The following is a 20,160-nucleotide window of genomic DNA, read 5'->3' as shown; positions in this document are numbered from 1 at the left end:
CATATGGGCTTCAAGTTATACGAAGATATATTTCAGTTGAACATGAGAAGAAACTTGCTTTTGGTAGAGCAGTTTGATGATAGAACCAGTTGCCTGGAAGGTCATCAGGGAGAGGGAGGACAGCCGTCTTTTGGGGATGCTCTGGATTTGGAGGAGTGGGGGCTCAAACCTGGTTCTCCAGATTAGAGTCCTGCTGCTCATTACCACTACACCAAACTGGCTTTCTATTTATTTAACTCCTCCCTTTTTTTTAGTTTACTGGTGCTTAATATAATATTTACATTATAAAAAATGGTAGAATATCCATTTTTGTGAAGGGGGAGGCAGCAGCTGGCACAATCACTTTTACTTCCTTTTAAAAAATAATTAGCATGACCAAAGGACAATGGATCAGTGCATGGCTGCCCTCCATGAAATTGTTGCTAAGCATATTAAAAGAGAAGTCTTGTGGCACCTGAAACAGGTTTACCAACCTCCAGGTACAGCCTGGCGATCCCCTGGAATTACAATTTGTCTCCAAATGACAGAGATCAGCTTCCCTGGAGAAAATGGTAGTTTCAAAGGGTGGATTTTATGGCATTATATGTACCCCACTGAGGTCCTTGACCTCCTCAAACTCGCTCTTCCCAGGTTTCAGAATCTTCAGGAATTTCCCAGTGCAGAGTTGGCAACCCTAGATGAATCCACTCAGATGCATGCGGTGAATGGGCTGTAGCCTACAAAAATATATGCTTCAACAGATTTCTTAGAGAGCACTCTTAACCAGGTCTGTGCTGAATCCTATTCAGCTCTATGCAATAGGGCTTATTCCTAGGAAAGTGTTCATAGGATTGCACGAGTTGTCTTTACTGATAGTCGAAACTCCTTTTTTATTTTTGAGAATGAGGGTTGCCAACAGGTCTGGAGAAAAATGTCCAGCCCCTTTAATGTGTAGAAATGGACAAATGAAAATTTTCCGTGGCATGGAGGAGGTAAGTAACATCACCTGGTAAATAACATCCTATTAAGCCTCTGTTGAAGGGACAGGACATTTTCCCCCCTCTGGGCAGTCAGCAACCCTGTTTAAAAAGAAGCTGGAAGGTCCATTCAACTAATGTTTGTTCCAGAAATTTTTAAAAAAAGGAAAACTGGATCCATTTTTCTTGAAAGCTATTATTTCTTTATCACCCCCTTTCCTATATTTAACTGTATGTACCAGTGTTACCAATCACAGATTATTCCATGTTTTTACAACCCATATTTCAACTATTTGATGTCCCTGTAGGTACTAGCTCTGCCTTGGTAGTAGGAAGAATATTGATTATTCATTTCTTTTTTTGTTGTTAACAGCATCCTGCCCATATCCCAAAAGTATGAACAAAGAGTCCAACCAGAAGTTGTAACCTCTCAGGTCCCGAACTATATTAGCAGTTCCTTCCTACCACCCTCAACTTGGTGGCATTCCCATAAACGCAGGTTATCTGGATGTGGCCTATAGCTATTCCAACAACGTTTCTATTGACCGTTAAATCAAGTGTATTTTCTCTGATTTTATTGGTGCCCTTAATAATAACCTATACAGGTGTTCAAATTTATTTTCTTTCAGACTTCTTGAGACTGAAAACTTCAGATATCCTGCTCTTTCTATTCTGTTCCCATCAGAAGAAGTACACTCGATAAGAGCCTCATTAACTGAAATGGAATTAATTATCCGGGAAGGGTGTGTGATGGGCTTCGAAAGCCATGAGGATGGGCCAAGGAATGGGCTGTGTGTGCCTCTGTGTGTTTGCAAAGCCTAATGTTGCCATTTTGTCCAAAGAAAGGCTCCTGTGCCTTTCACAGCCGCTGAATGGGCATGCAACTACAGAGAGGGGAAAGTTTCATCTGTAGGATCTTGCAGTTGAGAAAGGCAACAGAAGCCCAACCAATAAAAAGTGGCAACTAAACTTTTGAAGGGTGGAGGGAGAACCATATTGTCAGGAAAGCAACATATTATAGTTTGAGTGTTGAGATACGTGGTGTCCTTACTACCGGGAGGGTTATGGCTGGATCTATCATAGCAAAAAAAGTGAAAACTGTGAAATGAGAGCTAGATAATTGTAGCGTAAAGCAAGAAAAGCACAGCTTCCTTTCTGCCAATGATCTAGCAAAGTCTGAGCATGAGCATCTTTATTTGAAGTTAGAGGTGTGCTAAGGGTCTGTGGCTTTATATATGCAGGTGATAGCACCCCCATTTAAATGGAACCCGTAGTAGATGATGTGAAAGACCTCTACCTGAGACCCTGGAGAGTCACTGCCCAACAGAATAAACTGATGGTCTGACTCAATATGAAGTAGATTCATGTGAAGTGGTGGACCCCCCCCCCTTTAAAAGAGACATTTAGTTGTTAGTGTTGTCTGTGAGTTTATTCCCATGGTCCATTTCTGAGTACTTTAGCTTTCTGATGTGTCCTGTTTGGGGCATCTTTTTCATTTAGTACTTCTTGTAAAAATTGTTAGAACAGTTGGTGGTGGTTGAGACTAGTCCATGATATATAATGTATGAGTATAATCAGTTTAAGATTGGTCTGAATGGACACTCCCACTGGATCCACTGTAAGGTATTGTCAGGGCTGATGATCTGGAAGCAAAGTGGCAATACAACTGGAAAAGAGGCAGCTGGTCAAGCAGGTAAGCAGGGACTGGCTATCTGAAGGCAACTCATTAGAGCCGAAACGCCAAATTGTTCAGACCAAGGAACCAGGCTAGGATCAAATGGAATTCTGTGGGCTTTTTAAAAAAAATCGCTGTTAACTGAAATACCACCATCCTGCCAGTAATGATACTAAAGTACAGCAAAGGACAGACCTTTTACGAGCTTCCATGATGGTGCAGAGAGTAAGATTCATCTCTGCCATATTCCCAACTTTGAGACTTCTGGAGACTTAAAGGTAATTTATTTGATTTTTTTTTAATTATGGAGACTGTTTTGTTTTTATTTATAAGAAAAATTCAGGATCTCCTATGGATTGGATACAAATTCTTAAATGCCTGTTAGAAGGCTGGTACTCTGATTTCTGGATAGCTCACTATTCAGAAAGGTAGTATTCTTTCCTATTATTCCTATATTGTTTATTTCTATGGTGCAGTCACACAACTAAGGAAACAGAGCTTTCAAATACAAATGTTTCAACACTGCTGTGTGAGCCAATGCATGATTCTTGCCTACCCATCCACTAGGTACTGACATGCACTTTCATCTCCTCCACCCCTCTTTCCTCTTTCTGTTATTTTATGCATGAGAAACTCTTATTTTATTTGTGCTTTTCAACTCTTGTGCTTGGCTGCCTTTAAAAAAAAAACTTCCATGGTTGTACTGATTTCAGTAGGGGGAGGGCATGTGTGTGTGTATTGCATGCAGATTACAGAATGTCATGGAAATGTACTAGTTCTAGGAAACAAAAAAAAAGAAATGCAATGCTGAGTTTCAGCGGTTTTTGTTTGTGCTTTAAAGTGTGAAGATACATGGCATATGGAAGTAGTTTGGTGATGGCTTTTGGCTTCCCTTCTGCAGCCTTTTTAAAAAGACTTTCTGACTATGCTATGTGCTTGAGACAGGTGTAGCCATTTTCTTCTACAAAGAATGATTACTCTTCTAACACTTGTTAATAGTAACTATCCTGGGCATGGAATGGTATTAATTCTTACGAACTGATTGTATGATATAATGCCTTGGCTTGCTGAGACTGTAATAAACTCTGTGAAAGCAACCCTTCTTAATATCTGGGTTTTCATCCAATTTTGGATCCTCTGACCTCTTATTTTTCAACAAATATGTGAGCAGGTAGTCAAAGGTTTCAAAGCAGTCTTCTGTTCACGGTTGTGTTTAAATGATGAACTAAAGGACGAACCGATCAAAATCCAACCCATGCTTCTCATTGGCAAGCATTAGCCAACATGGTTGGGTTTCAAAAGTCAGTTCTTATTTCACAATATATTCCTAGGTAAGCAAATGGATCAAAAGGCAAATTTTTAGAAAGCATAAATTTTCTTTTACCAAAATGGAGAACTAAACTTTTTCAAATCGGTATAAATTTTAGAAGATGAGCCAGTAGGCTAAGCAGATCCAGTACTCCCTGATTATTTTTTTGCACATTATGGGTATGTTTTTTAACAGAAGATAGATGCTAGTTCTTGAATTCTTCATGTAATGTATAGGGTGTTGATTTGCTTTTTATGCTAGATATTTGTAAAGAAAGAGAGATCCCTAAGGGTACATTTTGCTGGAAATCCTTTTTCAAGAACAAAGAGAAATACTTATGCTTCATCCCCACCAAGTGTTTTTCTTGAAACGTCCTTGGAAGTTTAATATTGACTGTGTTTTTCCTCAGTCTTGTATATTCTTGAATTGTCTTTTTCCTCCATTTTCTCCGTTCTCAATCCTAGGTCCCCTAACAAAGAAACAGACAGATGATATAGGTGATAATGAAGGTGCGGAGGACGAAGGTATTTTTTTCCCCACCAAACTGATTTGCATGACAAGGATCCCTTTGAAAAATCTTTTTTCTCCCCTCTTTTTATTTTTTTTTTTTACTTCTTGTCTTCTTTTGAAGATTTGTTTTTTAATTCCCATTTTTGATGTGTTTTGTCTTCTTGCTTGTTGTTACATATTTTAATTTTTCTTAAAAAGAAAAAAAAATGTTGTTAAGTTCTACGATAACAGTGTTTTTTAAAAAGAGGGTGTTTTGCTTTTGTTTCCTTGAAACGAACTCTTGATATGTTGCATCCCACTTTCGACTTGAATCTTGTCCGTAATAACTAACACGCTTTTGAAACAGTCTCTCTGTACACGTTCTTGCATGTTTCCTAACCTCTGTTTCTCTATATTTCACCAAATGATGATAATATTGTTTTTATTTGTCTTCCACTTATCTCTCCATTTTAATAATTATGGAAATGTTGTGCTTGATGAAGAAGGAACAAAAAAGCTGGTAGAAATGTGTATCCCAAGCAACCGGATTTTTTTGTTACTGCAAGCGGCTACCCCATCTTCAAATCCCATAATGATCCCTAGACTCTGCTCAGCCTTCTTAGAAGAGCAACAAGGAATGAAATCACTTGCCCCTTTCTGAATAGCAAATATCTACATGGCATTTGGTATGGTTTATTTATTTATTCAAAAGATGTAAACCCAAGTTATCTCCAAAGGACTCAGAGCAGCTGTGAAAAATAGTTATATAAGAATGATTCCCTAAACTACAATAAACATAACTCACAAAATCTCAGCACAGCACCGTTCACTCTCAACTAGGAGCCAAGCTACAAGTGATGCCTTACACAGGTTAGACACTTGTCAGCTTAGCTCAAGTTTTGATGGGAAATGTAGGCGTCCTGGTTTTACAGCTTGGCTCTCCATTACAGCTGCAAGACCAGGATGCCTACATTTCCCATCAAAACTTAAGGGAAGCTGACAAGTGTCCAACCTGTGTAAGGCGTCACTTGTAGCTTGGCTCTAGGGTTGCTAACAGGTTGGAAAATTCCTGGTGATTCAGGGGTGGAGCCTGGGGAGGGGAGCAGCTTCAGCAGGTTATAATGCCATAGAGTCCACCGTCCAAAGCTGCCATTTTCTCCAAGGATCCAATCTCTAGTCTAGAGATCAATTGTAATTCTGAAAGATCTCCAAGCCCCACTTACTCTCTGCAGCTGACTTGCAAGGGCCTACAAAGCTTCCATAAAGCAACTGCTGACACCCCAGTAAGACACAATACGCCATTTGTAAATCCCACCTCCTATGTTTTTTTATAATACTGCAAGGGCACCCAAGCTGTGGGTACTGCAGCAATATCACACAGGAGATGCTTCTTTGTTCTCTTTTTAATCCATATTCCATAATTCTAGAATTTGGGGAAATTCTGGGTAGGGAAATTCCTGGAGTTTTAAGGGGTAGAGCCCAGGGAAGGCAAGGTTTAGAGAGGGGAGGGGCCTCAGCATGGTATAATGACATGGAGTCCACCCTCCAAAGCTCCCATTTTCTCCAGAGGAACTCATCTCTTTGGACTGGAGACCAATTATAATTCCAAGACATCTCCAGGGCCCACTTGCTGTCTACAATACCATAATACAGACACCAGGAAAATAAACGTTTCATTGCCTTCAGCATCAGTAGGATACCATTTGAACAATAAATACTTTACAAACCCTCTTAAAAGAAAACAGGACTTGCTTCTAGGACTCAGGAGGACATCTCAATGATAAGAACAAGGCCCAATTTCTGGCAGAGGCTAGGCAAACAAAACGGGCGGCAGCAACTCTATGTAGATCAAAGATGATGTACAGGTTCATACCAAGAGAGGTGGTCTTTGAGATGTCCAGCTGCTTGGCCATGGATCACTGCTTTTAAAAAATAATTCTTTTAAAATATAGATTTCAAAATAATAATGATGAAAAGAACGAGAGAAATGAGTTTTGGTATGCAAATCCCTTCAGAAAAATATGCTGTAAATCTTATTGAAATGCTTCTAGTGATGTCATTATGCCAACCCCACTCCCAGCTGCTGAGGCTGGCCGGCCATGGGAGCTGCCAAGGAGGAGGGGCCTGGTGCCTGGTATCTGGTGAATGTTTCCTCCAAACAGTCCCCCCAAATACCAGACTGTCCAGATGAAAACAGTATACCTGGCAACCCTAATATATATTCTTCTAGACAGATTAGTACCCTTTCAGAGGTGAATGTCTTTGTAATTATTGCCCCCACAATATAGCTGGGGAGCTGGGGCTGAGAGGAGTGACTTACCCAAGGCCACCTGCTCAGTTCACGGCAGTCGTGGGATTCAAACTAGCAGGTTGCTGCTTCACAACCCAATCACTTAACCACTATGCTACAGAGAACTGGAGACATTCAAAACTTCAGATTTATGCAGCATTGCCAGGGGTGCTCTGGCATTTCACAAAAACACTGGGGTTTTCCCATAGAGTCTTTGTGGAATGCTAGAGAGTCTCTTATCACCCAGTTTAAGCCAAAAATGATATTGGTGTGCCAGAGTGACACTAGCATGCCAGGCCTTTTCCCCTTTCCCCAAATCCTCCCATCAGTGCCTGACCCATTAGTGGGCATCAAAGGCAATTACTGGGAGGTCTCACACTATAGCGGGAGGCCTGGCGTATCTAGTTGTTAGCTATCTTTGTGAACAAACTGACATTCAAAGCTGTGAGCATCAAGTCCTTTCTGAATAGTGGTTCTCCCGTTTCTAGCCATTATCAGAAATTAATGAAAGAATATTGCAGAATGCTATACTTAGAAGCTTATATGAGTACAGTTTTTATTCAATTAGTAACTGGGAAAGCCTATACTACTTATGGACAATTTTGAGGAATAGTTTCAAATCCAAGCTATTCACACAGCAGACCTTTGTGGCTTTCCTAATTTGCCACATAATTGCCAGGGCAGGCGCTAATAGCTACAAATCTGTCGAGTTAATCAGTACCTTTCACTCTTTGGGGGAAAAAAATCAGAACACATTCAAACATATCAGCTCAAATCTAGCCCTAGTCGGTAGTGACAGAATGGAAACTGTCAGAGAATGTGCCAGTAGCTTGTATGGAATTAGTTTGATTAAATCTATTCCATTTTTTGAAGGATAACTAGCCACACCATTAAACCCACTGATACCAGGAGGACTCATTTTGAGTCTCAGCATCACAGAGCAGGGGTGTGTGTGTGTGAAGAATGGATGTGGCAAACCATTGAATCCCCCCCCCTTCTTCCTGTTGTGATTCAGAAAGTGTCTTCCTTCTTGAGCTCCTCCTTCTTATTTGTAGCTTCTCATAGCTTGGCCCTTGAACAGATCTTGCAAATAGAAAACCAGCACAAGCAAAGAGAGCAGGTAGAAGTGTTGCCCTTGCTGTACTAACTTCCAGCTTGCTGGGAGTATTTTAAAAAATCCAAATAGATATGCTTCTCTATGGGAAAACTCCCTGTAAATACAATATCAAAGTTTTTTTTAAACAAATAAATAATAACAACAGTGTGCTTATATACCTCAATTCTGGACAGATTAGTGCCACCCTCAAAGTGGTGAACAAACCAAGTTATTATTATCCCTGCAGTACAGCTGGGGAGCTGAGGAACAACTTACTGAAGGCCACCTACTGAGTTCATGGCAGGAGTGGGAGTCAAACCAGCAGAGTGCTGATTTGCATCCCAACCACTTAGCCACTCTGGTACCCTACTCACTTTCCTTGCAGCCAGACAGCAGCTTCTGGGAACAAATTCTTCAATTGCTGCAGGAGCCTGATTTGAATTGGGACCATGATATATTGGGTGGCACTTCAACCCCTCTGCCATAATATTTTCCCAACCTGAAATGTTCAGGAGGGGGAAGCTTACTTGGCCCGTTTTAGAACTGCACCTGAATTGTTTTTTAAAAAATGTAATGGCTAGTTTGGCCCTTTGCTCACCATTTTTAGATAACTTTTAATGTAGAGAAACTTTGATAAAATGTCACTCCTCGTCTGCTGTCTGAAATGGTACAGTCCGTTCTACAGCCTCAGTATTATACCACTTCATTTTCAACTCCTTCTGCTATATGTATAGACAGGCTATGTTTGAATGAGACTTGAATTTTGCAGATCAAAGTTATCAGCCTATCATTACAAACACAGAGAAGTAACTGTCTGTGTTTATATTAATGTGCTTGGATTGGAAGTTGCAGTTTGCAGAAGATTTAAGAGTTCTTTTAACTTCCCCTCGGATAGGGCAAAGGAAATTCAGACCCCTCTGAAGTAGTGACTCTACATCAAACTGTCCTGAACCTCTTTCTCTTGTCTTTTCCTTTCTCAGACTGTTGTGTACTTTCCTTCCTTCCTTCCTTCCTTCCTTCCTTCCTTCCTTCCTTCCTTCCTTCCTTCCTTCCTTCCTTCCTTCCTTCCTTCCTTCCTGCGAAGCATTAAACCCAAGCATCAACAATTTCCCCTTTCCTCACAGAAACTGGACTGCAAATATTCTGTTAGCTCCCCCCTACACACACACACACACACACACACACACACACACACACACACACACACACACACACACACACACACACACGGTATGTACAGTAGCATTTCATGCTATCAACACCTCAGCTAATAGATGTCAGAGGCTTTGCTATCAGAAGCACTGTACAACCCAAAAGGAGACACATGTAACATTTAAACTGAAGTCATAGTCACAGTGGGTGTGAGCCTGGCTTCCTCCTGGTTTTGTAATTTACATGACAGATGTACATACCACAAAATCAAATGCTGGTTTAGCTGTCAGTCTTCCTTCTACATCCATGCTTCACCTTAAAAAAAAAGGATGTGAATGCATTCACGTATATGTTAATCATCACTTTCTTTTAAAAGAGGGGAGGGGGGATTTTAAAATTTTATGAAACCGCTCCTGGAATTAGAGGCAGGATGTGACATCATAATCACTACTGGGCACCCATTCTCCCTAGCTTTCTTAGTAAGTCTGAAACGCTGCAAAATAGCCTCCCTCCTCCATCAACCTAGAAAACAAGAAGGTATGTTTGATCTGGATGCAGCGAAGCCACCTCCAAACCAGCCCCACCACCCTTTCTTTGTCCTAAATTCCAGCCCGTTGCTTGCATTACCAAACTGCCTTCCCTCTGGCATCTGTGCATCTCTTTGAAATTTACCAAAGCTGTGGCAGATCTCAACATCTGTGGATGGTGCTTTGTTCGTTTAGGATTTGGTGGCTTACCCATTATTTCCTGCAGCTGCATCATCATGATATCTCACAGTCCCACATTATGCATGTTCAAATATTAATATCTTTCAATATTGTTCTGCTGCGTTCTAGTGTGGGTGTGAATCTTTAGATCTGTGTCTCCTCACAAGAAGAGGAAAGTGATCTTGCTGCAGAACATCCAAATGAAGTTGCATATTTTAAACATTTTGATTAAAAATAACTTTCTGATGATCACTGTTGAATTAATAATATACATATGATTGTTTATTTTAAAACTAATCAAAACCCAAGCCAATTTTAAAAAGAAGGCATCTATACAAAACAATTCTGAGCATGAAAAATGTCACTGAGTTGACTCCCAAATAAGTGGACGAAAGTTGGCAGCTTTAATATTGCTTGTGAACAAGAAGATCAAATTTTGCAAGTTCAGTTTGAGTATCCCTGCTTTGATTACCCTCTTCCCTTCTGAAAAATAAAGTGGTGACTCTTTCATTCTGTATCATTTTCTGTTTCCTTGCACCAAATCTTTCCCATTAAAATGTTCACATTTACAGTATCGTTCATACATTAATAGCATAGAAATGGATTAAAAGTGGCATAAAAGAAACAATAACAAATATGAGGTGGATCAAAACTGATGACAATGACAAAGTATGGAACCAAAAATAAATGCAAATGGGTCTATAACTTTATCCCTATGCATGATAGCCCCTTATTTACATATCTTTGGTTCATGATGACCCTAGAGAGGTGTGTCACTGCCACTGAAAACAGCAGGCTTTGTCTTTTGCTCTTCTTTGTCTTTCTTCTTCCAGAGGAAGGATCTTTGCATGGAAGGAAGGCACCACACTTTTCTGAGTGAAGAGGTAGTATAAACCGCAGTGTCCGAGCTGTAAAAACATGTGACATCACTGGGCTTCTGATTTCCCTGTTCCCATAGCACTTTATTGGGTGCTGCTTCTGGGGGCAGGGGACTGTGATTCGACTGTGCCCGTGTGTCCTTAGATATTGTGCTATAGTAATCACGTGCAAGTGGATCAGTTTGTTCACAGGACACAATCCTATGATGACACAGTAGCACAGTATTCCCATGGCATATGTGGATGCAACTTTTGTGCCCTGGGTTTTACTTAACTTGATGTTATGGGGGAGAAAAGGAGGTGGAGCTGCCTTCTTCGGCAGCTGACATGTACCTGAAAGTTGAATTCCTGACTTCCGAAAAGAAATGAGACCCAGCCTAATAAATCACAATATGACAGAAGGGAAACTAACTAAAATGGCTTAGCAAATTCAAGGAACATAAATCCAACTTTGTAATAAAATTCATATCCCTAGACCACTCAGAAACCATATTTTCAGCCCATTTCAGAGCAACATCTGAGCTATCCTTCAACTAGAGCCGTAATAATAATAATAACAGGGTTACCAGATTTCTTCCAGTGCCCTCTTTTGATATTATTTTTGGTCACTGCCCCATATCCAGCCTTCCCTAATCCAAATAACAAGGTGCAAAAACAGAACCCGGGGCTCTACCACTGAGCCAGACCTAATTAGCTCATTTTTCATTTTGTTTTCTGGAGACTCAAAGGCACCTAGTGCACATTACAGGCTAATGATCTCTAGTGTTACCGTTTTGTAACCAAAATGAATGTACAAAATAGCTGTATCAATTTCTTCGCCTATCGAAAGGGTTTTATTACTGTGTTTTCTAAAGAAATTCATAAATGCCGATCTATTACAGAGGAATGAAACTGTAAACAATTAGCTATTAGAGGTAGCATACGTCTTGTAAAAAAAAAAGTTGTTAAGAGTTTTTGTACCAGCAGATAGCAGCCCGGTTAGAATTTTGATACCAGCAGATATATGGATTAACTCCCCTCACACAATACACAAGCTCTTTTCAGATGCTCTCTGGAGGTACAGCTAATCTAAGTGGGGGAACAGGATTATAAATGGCAAAATCTCCCCATCATGTGTTAATTTGAGTAGTTGCAAGGAGTCTAATTGCATAACCCACTGGTAGAACATTCCTATGCAGTTACTCCTACCTGAATCCATTGAAGTTAATGGGTTTAGGATAGAGTAAATGGGCCTAGGCTGGATTGAACTGTGTATCCAGAGCAGACCCATGCTTCCTGAATATGTAGAGGAAGCCATATCTACTGCTTTCAAGTACATTAAAAGAAATCCTTCCCTCCCTCCAAGGAGTTGAGGGCAGCAGTTACCGTTTTCTCCATCTAATCTTCATAACACTCATGTGAGGTATATTAGGCTGAGAGACAGTAACTGACCTGGTGCCACTCAGGGGACTTTATGACTGAGACGGGATTTGAACCCAATTTCTCTGGTTCCATTCTGGGTAGCCACTGCAGCATACACAATATGCATCTGTACTTGCACACACATAATATCTGTATTTATTAATTTGTTTATGAAACTATTTGTAATCTCTCCTTTCCTTGTGACTCAAAGTGCCTTATAAATTACAATTTAAGACTGCATAATTCAAAACATACAAAATGAAACCTCAAAAAAACCCCACACCCTCCCTCCCTATGAAATACCTGCCGCTTACACCATTAATGTCCTGACCTGGACAGCCAGATCTCATTAGATCTTGGAAGCTTAGCAGGGTTGAAATTGGATGGGATACCTTCAAAGAAGACCAGGGTTGCAGAGGCAGGCAATGGCAAACCACCTCTGTTAGGCTGTTGCCTTGAAAACCCCACCGTGAGTTGCCATAAGTCAGCTGTGACTTGAGGGCATTCTCCATCACCACACCATAAACAGCCTTGGCAAATAAAACGGTCACGCAGCTTTGCCTAAAGATTTTTAGTGAGGTCAGTCCTCTTTACCACCTCAGGGAGGACATTCTGCAGAGTGGGAGCTAAAATAGGGGGGGGGAGGTTCTGCTGGATGCTCGATGGGCTGCCTTAAGTGGGGGAGTAGCCAATGAATGATAGCCTGAGGATCTCATTTGGTGCACAGGAGCATATAGGAAGAGACAGCCCTCTGGATCTGTGAATTCTAAACCATAAACGGCTCTAAAGATTGCAACCTGCACCTTGAATTGGATTCAAAAATAAATTAGCAGCCAATGTAATTGCTTTAGGATAGGTGAGATACATTCCCATTGGCTAGTTCCTGCCAATAATGGGCTGCTGCATACTGGACTAGTTGCAGTTTCTGGGTTAGAGTCCAGTAGCACCTTTAAGACTAACCAACTTTATCGTAGCATAAGCTTTCAAGAGTTCCATAAGTTCTCTTTGTCAGATGCATCTGACGAAGAGAACTGTGGTTCTTGAAAGCTTATGCTACAGTAAAGCTGGTTAGTCTTAAAGGTGCTACTGGACTCTTTACTAATTTGCGACTACAGACTAACACAGCTAACTCTTCTGGATCTAATTTCTGGGTTGTTTTCAAGAGCAGCCCAACATAGAGACTGTTACGGTACCCCAACTGTGAGGTTAAAAAACCATGCATCAGTGTGGCCTGTTGGGCTGAATCTAAAAAAGAAAAAAGTTGGCAGACCAGATGCTGATAATAGAAGGCACTTTTTGCCGTTTCGTCAGCCTTCTCTTCAAACAGCAAGGCTGGACTCAAGCACCCACAGGTTCTTAACCTGCTTTGCAAATGTCAGTTCCGCTACATCTTCTAGAGTCTACATCTTCTAGAATCTACATCTTCAAACCCTCTAAAACATCAGCCTTTCCAACTAGAAGCTCCTCCGTCTTGCCTGGATTTAGCTTCCACTTGCTCTGCCTTAGCCACCTCACCGGAGCCTCAAAGCCACCAGTTCAGGATCAAGATGGATGCATCTGGATGATGAATGATAGAGCTGAGAGCGGGACCACAAGTGACGCCTGACACAGGTTGGACACTTGCCAGCTTCCTTCTAGTTTTGATGGGAAATGTAGGCAGCTTGGCGGAATGTTGGACAAGTGACAGTTGAAAAGTCCATTGGACAGCAGTCAGAGAGTCAAGCTGCAAGACCAGGATGCCTACATTTTCCATCAAAACTTGAGGGAAGCTGACTAGTGTCCAACCTGTGTCAGGCATCACTTGTGGTCCCGCTCTCAGTGTCATCTGCATAACGATGACACCCAACGCCCAAAGCTCCAGGCACTCTCATTATTTTCAAATGAACCCATATAGGTCAGGAGTGTAGCTTGCTTCCTTGACCCTGGTCCTCCCACATGTGTATTCATTCTTCTCCTGGAGAACATCTGGAAAAGATTATAGTTTACATAAATACATAACCACCAGAAAATATAGTACTATTCAATTAGTTCCTGGAAAATATTGTCAATGGTGATTGATTACTCATTGTTGTAACTCATTGAACATAACATTGGAAGAGTCTTGCTGGATCAGACCAAAAGTCATCTGATCCGGCAAGCTGTTTCCTGCAATGTCAGATGCCCCCTGGAAGCCTAGTAGGAGGGTGCAAAATCTACCCTCCACCCTCAGCAACTGGCAGCCAGTGATATACTGAACATACAATTCCTGCTTTGTCAGCATAGGTAGCCATCCATTTGTCTAACCATTTTTAAAAGCCATCTAAGCTGGGGTACTCCCGTGCTCAGAGACATCATATCATTGAATAGTAGGTATTTGGGGCAAATATCAGGAGGAAATCTGTTGCTGGTCAGCTTCCCAGAAACATCTGGTTAGCGGCTGCTGGAAAGAGCGTTCTGGATTAAATGTGGTTTGATCTAACAGAGCAGCTCTTACATTAAGCTTAAAACATCCCTAAATGTAGAACTAGCTTTTTAAAAATGCAAACCTTGAACTTACTCAAAACTCATTGGCATAATATATATGAAGTCAGACTTTTAAATGTCAGACATTATGATTACATTTTATTACAAAAGTCCTCTTAATACAGAACTGTTGGCCAATGGAATTCCTATGTGAACTTAACCCATCGTACAAATCGAGGAAGCACTTTCTGTTGCAAATATATTTGTGGAGCTTTCCCTTCTTTCTAAACACATGGCAAAGACTTACTGGGCATGAGCTGTATGTGAGCATTTGAGCCTTCAGGCTTTTGCAGGAAATCTCCACATGGAGGCAAATAGCGGTTTATGGCAGAAAAGTCAGCGCAGCAGGCACCGCATTGCCTCCTAGCCACTCCGCCTTTGAGCTAAATTTGTTGATAACACTGTGATCCATTCCAAGATGATCTGAATGCTCCTTAAAATTTGTACTTGAGGTAAGACATGTCACTCTCCCACACCCTCCATTTGGACCTTCAGTACTCAACTGGCACCGTGAAAGATTCATCCTAAGAATCAACAGCTACGTTTTTTCTCCCAGAAGTCATCCGTCTAAACTGCATAGCCCCTGCAGTTTCTGCAGTGGTCCGTTTGCCCTCCCATTTGGAATGAAGAGACGTACACAAGGCTTGAGTGAAAACAGGGCCATTTATTGACCAACAATACCTATAACTTAGAAAGAGCTTAATAACAGCAAACTAGTGTAAATTTTTTTTTAAAAGAAAAAAGAAAAAAAAGGGTAAACTAGCAGTACAGGTCGAGACAAGGGGTCACCTGGACCTACCACTCAACCTGCTTGGGCGAGCACCCCCTGCCCCAGGTGTGAGCCATCCAATGCACGGCTGTAACCCAGCCAGCCAGGCGAATGGTTCCCCCCTTTAAAGCGCCATACACCCCAGCCGTAAAGCCCGAGGGAAGGCCTTTTCCAGGGGGTCCCAAGGACAGTCTTCCCTCTCAGCTGGCAGCCGTAAAACCCACCAGCCGATCTGAAACAAACCCCCATTCCCCACCAATGGGGAGGTGCCGCCGGGTGCTCACCGGCCGTCTCTGCCTACCCAAACGAACCTGCCATGAACTTTACAACCAGGAAGTCGATGCACAAACCTAAACTAGCAGTACAAGGTAGGCGAAAAACACCCCTCACCAACGGCCAATCTGGTGGGAGGTGAAAAAATTCCTACCTGGCCCTGAAAACCAGCGACCGGCTGCTCCTGAACTTTAGTAACATAGGGCGAGGAGGGTGGGTTGAGCTTGCAATCAGAACTGCACCAGAGGGGAGGCGGGCTGGCCTTAAAACAGGCCAGTCCATGCCCCCACCAAGCACCCAGACGCCAGGGAAGCTGGCTTCTCTACCTCCGTGCGAGAGGGCAAATGGTGGCACCCGGTGTGTGCGCAAGCGCACCCTGGGAGTGCCATTTTGTCTTCTCCAAATTGTACTTGATGTAATTGAGACATGGGGTTGTAGCTCCAAATTGTACTTGATGTAATTCAGACATGGGGTTGTATGTTCATTGAGTGCACACACCCAACTCCTTGGTATGTGTTGTCGGTTGAAGCAGTCTCAGCAATGACAGCTTCCCCCTCCCCTTTCTGCCTTTCATAATTGAAGACATTCAGGAAATTCTGCACCAGACTTTATGTGTGTGACAGAAGTTCAAGAAGCACACTTTTCATTATTGTTGCTAAATCACTCAGCCAAACCCTATTGCCTTTAACAGGATACGGTCCCCAGCATGCTATCTGACTGCTTAAAGCTTGCTTACATTGGTCAAAATATCGTAGCATACTGTAGTTTGTGAAGGGACTTAAACGGTTATCTCTGCTTGCAACCAGTTCCTAAAAAAGCTACCGCTTGAGCTTCCACATTTCACACTCCAATCACAGTTTACCTACACATGTGCTAAATGCAGGAGGTATCACTTTTTTTTCCCAAACAGAAAGCGTAAAAACATTGACTTTTTAGAAAATGTATATCTTCATAGGAGCAGGGCTTATTTTCAGCTGGAACTTGGTGGAACGGAGTTCCGGAACCTCTTGAAAATGGTCACATGGCTGGTGGCCCCGCCCCCTGATCTCCAGACAGAGGGGAGTTTAGATTGCCCTCTGCCCTGCTCAGCGGCGCGGAGGCCAATCTAAACTCCCCTCTGTCTGGAGATCAGGGGCGGGGCCACCAGCCATGTGACCATATTTGCCGAGGGCGATTTAAACTTTTAAAAATGCCCCCCCTTGTTCCAGCTGACCCAAAGTCACGTTATTGGCCCTGGGAGAGCATGCTATCTGACTGCTGGGAGAGCATGCTATCTGCTATCTGATGTGGTACCAGGGCCACCACCTCCCGCCAAGAGTTTCCCCCTGTGCTGGCAACCCATTGACTTTCACCACCTCTTTTCGCAGAAAAAAAGCCCTACAGAGGAGAACAACAATTTTATTTATTTGTGGCACTTGTTTGCTTCTTTTCTCCCCAAAGAGACCCCAGGTGGTCCACATAAAATACCAAAATACAATTTCCCCAAAATGCTCTGGAGATACTGGTTTATCGCACCCAGAGAATAGACACTGATAAGGGAATCCTTCCTGTGGCTTTCATTGGCATTGCAGCATTCTGACAGCCAGTTCTTCAGCTGCAGGTTTCCAGCGTCTATTTTATTATGTGAGCTGATCACACAAAAAAGCCTTAAGTCTCTCATTTTACGACCATGAAAACATCCAAGTTAAAATTTCAAATTATTTGTGCTTTCATTTTTGCCATTAGCTACATTTCCCTTTAGACAAAGAGAGAGCTTGCACTGAATTATCATAATAGTATTGGTAACACTTGAAAATATAGGAAGAAGAAACCCTGATGGAGCTTTCATGAAAAGCGCCCATATAATTATATGCAATGAAGGGGCTGTCAGCGTTTCCATTGTCTAGCCCACATTTCCAGTAGCAGGTAAGTTATATGAGAGCTCTCGTCTTGCTTTAATTAGAAACTTCTGCAGCTGCTTCCCTTTTAAAAGTCTAAAACTTCCCATTGCATATCCCACCATTCAGGTTTATTCTGTACAATTATTAGAACAACAGTAGATGATGTATCCCAACAAAAGGCCAAATCCCAGAGCCATATATCTTTACACATTCTAGCTGTGCTTAATTGATAAGTTCGTCATTCTCTTGACCTGCTAAAAGGCCAGCCCAAGGCAGAACTGGAGGTTAGCTTGGTTGCCCTGGTGTCATTCACTAAAATTTCCCAGCAGCTCCTGAAATAAGCCCTTGATAAGCTACTTTGCTGAAAATCTTAGCTTTGTTCCTTTAGATCAGCTCTGCCTACCTACTTGACTTTAGTCCTTTGCTTCCATTTCCTTTTGATCCTTTGAGAATCTCTCCCTTGAGTCTGCTGTGGATAAGAAGACATAAGAAGAGCCTTGCAGATGGATCAGTGATCCATAGGGTTACTGGGCCCCCCAGGGGCTAAACCAGGGGGCAGGGGGACAGTGGATACTTGCCTCCTGCGCCCACCTACCATGTCAGAAAATGTTGTCATTTTCTAGCACAGTGCAGAAGTGCATGTGTGCTTTGCATGTGTGCCTCCCCCTGGATGCCTTCCCCCCACCAGCCAGGTGCATGGAAGCTGTGGGCATGGGATTGGCAGGCCTGGTAGTCCATCTAGCTTTCTGTTTCACACAGTGTCCAACCAGCTGTCCTTCAAGGCCAACAAATGGCATAGAGGCCCTGATGTTACCTCCTGGCATTGGTATTCAGAGGTTATCTGCCTCTGAATATGCACATTTCCCTTAGTTACTACAGCTAGTAGCCACAAAAGGACCTATCCTCTGTTATATTGTCTAATGCTCATATAATGACATTTATGCTTCTGGACCTCATTATATCCACTGTCACTGAATTCCACAATTTAATTACTCACTGAATAAGGAATTGTTTCCTTTTGTCTGTCCTGAATCTGTTTCCACCAGCTTCATCATTACTAGTATTACGGGGGAAGAAAAGATTCTTTCCACTTTTACCTCCTCATGGATCTTTTTATAACTGGTATCGTGTTCCCTCTTGTCATGCCCCCCCCAAACCGAAAAGCCCCCGACTCTTCAGCCTTTCCTCATATGAAAGGTGCTCCACGCCCTTCCTCATCCCGGTTTCCAGCTGACATGATATTCCTAATTTTATTTGTTTGCATCCAGTCTTCCTGTATGCTCTCTTTCTATTCTAGAAAGAGACTGCTTTCCCAGTCCAATCCTGCAAGTATCTCTCACATCTTACTTACAACAAGAACAATATAAGTAGGAGCAGGGCTTTTTTTTCTGGGAAAAGAGGTGGTGGAACCCAGTGAGTTGCCCTCGGAGAAAATGGTCACATGGCTGGTGGCCCCGCCCCCTGATCTCCAGACAGAGGGGAGTTTAGATTGCCCTCCGCGCCACCCAGCGGCACAGAAGGCAATCCAAACTCCCCTCTGTCTGGAGATCAGGGGGCGGGGCCACCAGCCATGTGACCATTTTCAAGAGGTTCCGGAACTTCGTTCCACCACATTCCAGCTGAAGAAAAGCCCTGAGTAGGAGTGTTCCTGAGAGTTGAGTTTGTGTCATATACATTATCTCAGTAATCCTGAAAACAACTCTATAAAGCAGGGTGGTCTTGTTAGTCCCCCATTGCAGATAGAAAGCTCTCTGACTGAGACTCTAGTACTGATGCTTGGCAAGCTCATGACACAAGTGATACTAGAATGAAGGACTTCAGATTCATAGCCAGGTTACTGGTTCCAATCCTTCCGCCCATTCATTATCTCTGCTGCCTTGGGGGCTAGTATCAGAGTGTACGCAAAGCAAGCCTATCTGCAGGGCCGCTCCCATGATGATCTGGAACAAATGTATCTCCCCGGGTAAGCCTTGGCCTCTAGCAAGCTCAAACCCGTGAAAAGTGTGATGCATGAAACCAGTCTTTACTTTCTGATTTTATAAATTCACTCCCAATTTCAAATGCCGAAGACTCTGCAGTAACCATCAAATATAAAAATCTGCTCTCATGGCAGCTCCTTTCAAAACATGGCTTCAAGCATTACATTAGCCAGCACTCCATGGCTTAGATCCTAACGACCCTTCCTCTTGTGCTACGCAGTTCTACTTGTGGAAGAGGGGGAGGACATTTTCCTCTCTCATTTCAGCCCCAAGTTTGACCCCCCCCCATGATGTTCCTGAGGGCCCCCGGATCCAAGGTGGGGCAATTTTGTAGGGAACAGAAGATTGGGGGTGGGGGGAGAGACAGCTCTGCTCTGCTCATGCTGCATAGGATGCAAGCCCATGAGTAGAGATAGGCACAAACAGCAATACGAACTAAAAAAAGCCATGAACAGCCCAATCAGCTGTTGCAAGCCTTCGTTGCAAGCCTTCATTGCTGTTCATCAAGACAAACTATCTGGCACCTGCAATCAATTCCCTTGGCAACCCTTGCAGTAGGGATCTACCCCTTCAAGTTCCAGGGCTACTACCAGGCTCTGGGGCCAAGCTATTATTTATTATTGGTACATTTCCTGCTGTCTGCTCAGGTAGGGTTTCTGGGAGTGGTGTGAAAGGGATCTTGATGGCCGGAGGAGAGCCTGCTAGCCCTCACAAACAATGAACAACGCACATGTTCATGAACAGGTCATGTTTGTCAATGTTCATTTTTCATTGTTCGTGGATGGCAACGAACAACAAACACCA

General features: G+C 42.6%; 1 protein-coding gene across 5 annotated transcripts in view; it reads left to right on the top strand.

The window, feature by feature from the left end:
- NLGN1 (neuroligin 1) overlaps positions 1–20,160 on the top strand; it is a 635,824-nt gene that overhangs the window by 205,287 nt on the left and 410,377 nt on the right. For 2 of the 5 annotated variants that reach the window (XM_054983053.1, XM_054983050.1), the window contains exon 2: positions 4,405–4,464. The exons of the other annotated variants lie outside the window; for them this stretch is intronic. In XM_054983053.1, coding sequence (XP_054839028.1) covers positions 4,405–4,464 — 60 coding nt within the window. The remainder of the gene's footprint in view (positions 1–4,404; positions 4,465–20,160) is intronic. 5 annotated transcript variants of the gene reach the window in all.

This window comes from Eublepharis macularius, chromosome 6 (genome assembly GCF_028583425.1).
Source record: "Eublepharis macularius isolate TG4126 chromosome 6, MPM_Emac_v1.0, whole genome shotgun sequence".
In the NCBI taxonomy this organism is placed as follows: Eukaryota; Metazoa; Chordata; class Lepidosauria; order Squamata; family Eublepharidae; genus Eublepharis; species Eublepharis macularius.
Note: the sequence above shows the minus strand (reverse complement) of the source record. Positions and strands in the feature narration are given on the sequence as shown.